The 3401-nt window shown below is 44.2% G+C and overlaps 1 protein-coding gene across 1 annotated transcript in view; it reads right to left on the bottom strand.

Annotated features, from left to right (window-relative positions):
- Window positions 1-1712: 1712 nt before the first annotated feature.
- Window positions 1713-3401, bottom strand: part of LOC109897273 (TANK-binding kinase 1-binding protein 1-like) — a 16606-nt gene continuing 14917 nt past the window's right edge. Inside the window, exons 9-11 of the mRNA XM_031833887.1 lie at window positions 3008-3401; window positions 2025-2282; window positions 1713-1848 (exon numbers count right to left, since the gene is read on the bottom strand). The exon at window positions 3008-3401 is cut by the window's right edge and continues 94 nt beyond it. Coding sequence (XP_031689747.1) covers window positions 1720-1848; window positions 2025-2282; window positions 3008-3401 — 781 coding nt within the window. The 3' untranslated portion in view covers window positions 1713-1719. The remainder of the gene's footprint in view (window positions 1849-2024; window positions 2283-3007) is intronic.

Genomic DNA, 3401 nt, shown 5'->3' with positions numbered 1-3401 from the left:
CTAAACTAAAAACTAAAAAAAATGTGCGTCTTTGAAACTGAGTATCACAGATATTGTAAGCAGTTGTTTAACTGGAATAATCTATTTTACTATTGCCCAATGCAGGGAATCGATATTCAACATATTCCCCTATGAGTTTACGTCTATAATGTTTTGAATGTGGAACCCATGTGGAACTCAGTCCAACCAGTTGCTGTTTAACAGACCAGTCATTGAAGGCTGACTTAAGCTAAGAATCGACCAGGTATACCATTTTTGAAATTCATTTTTTTTATTATTTGCGTTACAGAAATCCCGAAAGATGACTATAAAGAGAGAACTAAGCCTCCATGATTCTACGGAAGGGAAAAAAAGATTCGGAAAAGGAATACTGTAGTGTCTTGGAATTCAATGTGAACACATGGGTTCATGTCCATTTTCAAATGTCATTCCTTCAGCTCTGATTCCACTCCTGTATCTCAGTACTGTCCCGTCTCATTGGCAGAGTCTCTTGGTCTGGTCTTCCTCTAGAAGCGATCCAGCATTTAAAAAAAGTTTTTATTGTGGTTGATTGCAGTGTTACCATAGAAGGTATCTATACTAATGGCATTGTCTTTCGACGGGTGGTGTCACTCTTGCGCGACACTTGTCCCTCCAACTGATTGCTAAGTACCAAAAGATCTGAGGTAAGACAATGTACTGATGGTAGATCCCCATCCAGTGTCTTTGGATCATATTGATTGCTGTAGGCAAATTTCCAAATTGGCTGAGTTGAGAAATCAGCTGATGTTCTGGTAATGTGTTGTGTATCTGTCAAATTCCTGTCCGGTGGGTTTTAAATGTGTTGCTGTGACTTGTGTTGACAACCTGTAGGCAAGTACCGGAGATGACTGCATATAAAGTGTCCGTATTCTGAGATTCACAAATCATCCACGGAGAACAACAGCCTGGAATCACTGTACAGCGCCTACAAACCAGAACATCTTCGGACTGTTATTTGCCCTAGTTTTAATCACTGTGGTACAATATCATAAATCCCTGAATGTCTATATATATAATATAATATATATATATATATATATGGAGTTTCTTACGAGGTACCTATAGTGGGCCCTCCTATCACTGTTTTAGGGCCCTCGACACACTGCCATTAGCTCAACTATTTCTAGCTATTATCACCAACCCCTCTGTCACCCTTAACTTCATGTTATTTCATGACATTTTACAGAGACACGTGAGATGTTTTAAAGATTGTTCTTGAATCTCCATGAAAACTATTAAAGTTCCATTAGAACTAAATTGTAAAAAGTGCTGTGTACCTCTGTTTATGAATATGCTCTTAAAGTCTGGGTGACGAGTTCATTCTGGTTTGACAGTGTAAACTTTGTGATAAAAGCATGTAGTTGGGCTGTGACCCATTATTGATGGGTTTTAAAAACGGTGTGAGGTAACCATGTCAAAGACCATACCTGATAACATGGGAGAGAGGGGGAGCATTCAGAAACAGCACTGGCCCTTGTTATAGCCCTAAACTAACATGGTCAAATACAGAGGTTAGGAAACTTTCCAGTTTAGAAAACAACTAGTATCACATCTAAATGTAGATGGATGATTCAGTGGATGCAGTCTGCCCTAGAGTGTCATATTGCAAAGGGGATCTGCAATGGATTTTCCTGATCATGGTTTAGGTTAGAATTTGGCAGGGTAAGTTGATCTGTGTCTTGGGGGGTGGCGGGGTGGTTAGATCTTGCTGTTCTCCAGGTGAGTGTCGATGTGTTTGATGAGGGCGTCGTCAGGGTAACCAGTGGGGAAGGTCAGCTGACACAGAGGGCAGCTCCGGGCATCGTTCTCCTCCGTCTCCATCCACAACTGCAGGCAGCCAATCACAAAACTGCGTAAACAGCTCAACTCGAAGGTAAACACTCAATGTACTCATTGTAATGACTAAAATAACCTGTTCTCTAATTGCATGTCACGTAAGGAAGCTCTTATTACTGCTATTGGGATACACTACTGAGCTCTGAACTCGAGCAGCAACAACTCACATTGATGGAGGGCCAGGACTGGGCGTGGTCTGCGTTCAGGTACCCTGGCAGGTGGCAGGCGAGGGTAGCCGGATCCTTTAGGGCCAAGAAGGAAGGGCAGGGAGGGGGTTCCCGTGAGCTTACCCCCATGGCCCCCAGTGTCCTGGGAGGACTGGAGACCGGGGATGGGCACCTCCACTCCTCATCGTCAGACGACTGGGGCGGGGTGACCTGTGGGGTGGGGGCTGGGGGATCCTTCAGATGACAGAAGTGACGCCCCTGGATGGATTAGGGAGTAGCATTGTTATTTTAATGTTTTACAATGTTACTCCCTAAGAAAACTGTCATTAAAATGGGTGCTGGTGGTGCGGTTAACCTTATTTTATACATTTATCTTAAAATAAATACACTACCGTTCAAAAGTTCAGGGTCACTTAGACATTTCCTTGTTTTTGAAAGAAAAGCACTTTTTTTTGTCCATTTTAAAATTACATCATTGATCAGAAATACATTGTAGACGTTGTAAATGACTATTGTAGCTGGAAACGGCAGATTTGTAATGGAATATCTACATAGGTCGATTGTCAGCATTCCTCACTCCTGTGTTCCTATGGCATATTGTTAGCTAATCCAAGTTTATCATTTTAAAAGGCTAATTGATCATTAGAAAACCCTTATGCAATTATTAACAGTTTTAGCTGTGCTAACATGATTGCAAAAGGGTTTTCTAATGATCAATTCGCTAATCCAAGTTTATCATTTTATTTTAAGACTAACACAACGTGCCATTGAAACACAGGAGTGATGGTTGCTGATAATGGGCTTCTGTACACCTACATAGGTATTCCATAAAAAATCTGCACTTTCCAGCTACAATAGTAATTTACATTTATTCTGTATTTTATATTTCAATGGACAAAAAATGCTTTTCATTCAAAAACAAGGACATTTCTAAGTGACCCCAAGCTTTTGAATGGTAGTGTAAATACAAATATGGTGTGTACCTCTGCAGCTAGAGGGAAGCACAGCTCCAGGGCATGGTGGTGGGGGCTACTGCTCAGGCTGCTGCCACCACCTCCTCCCCCTCCACCAGCACCTACAGCTCCACGGGCCGAGGCTGGCCGGGGAAGCCCCACCAGGGAAATCCTGGGCGGGCGGGAATAAGCCCCAGACTCCGCCATGTTCTTGGGCTTGGGCAGTGTGGAGACTGGGTCACGGAGCAGCCTGGGGGGGGGCCTCTGGTGGGCAGACGAGTCGGCCACCTCCGAGTAGCTGCGGCGCCCCTGGAAGCGGGCACGCAGCCGTTGGCTGGTTGGCCGGCAGGAGTAGGAGGCTGGGCCGGTGGGGGAGTAAGAGAGGCCAGTTGGGGAGTAGGATGCGGGGCCAGAAGGGGGTGAG

Source organism: Oncorhynchus kisutch, linkage group LG10, assembly GCF_002021735.2.
Source record: "Oncorhynchus kisutch isolate 150728-3 linkage group LG10, Okis_V2, whole genome shotgun sequence".
Lineage (NCBI taxonomy): Eukaryota > Metazoa > Chordata > Actinopteri > Salmoniformes > Salmonidae > Oncorhynchus > Oncorhynchus kisutch.
This window is presented reverse-complemented; position numbering and strand designations above follow the sequence as displayed.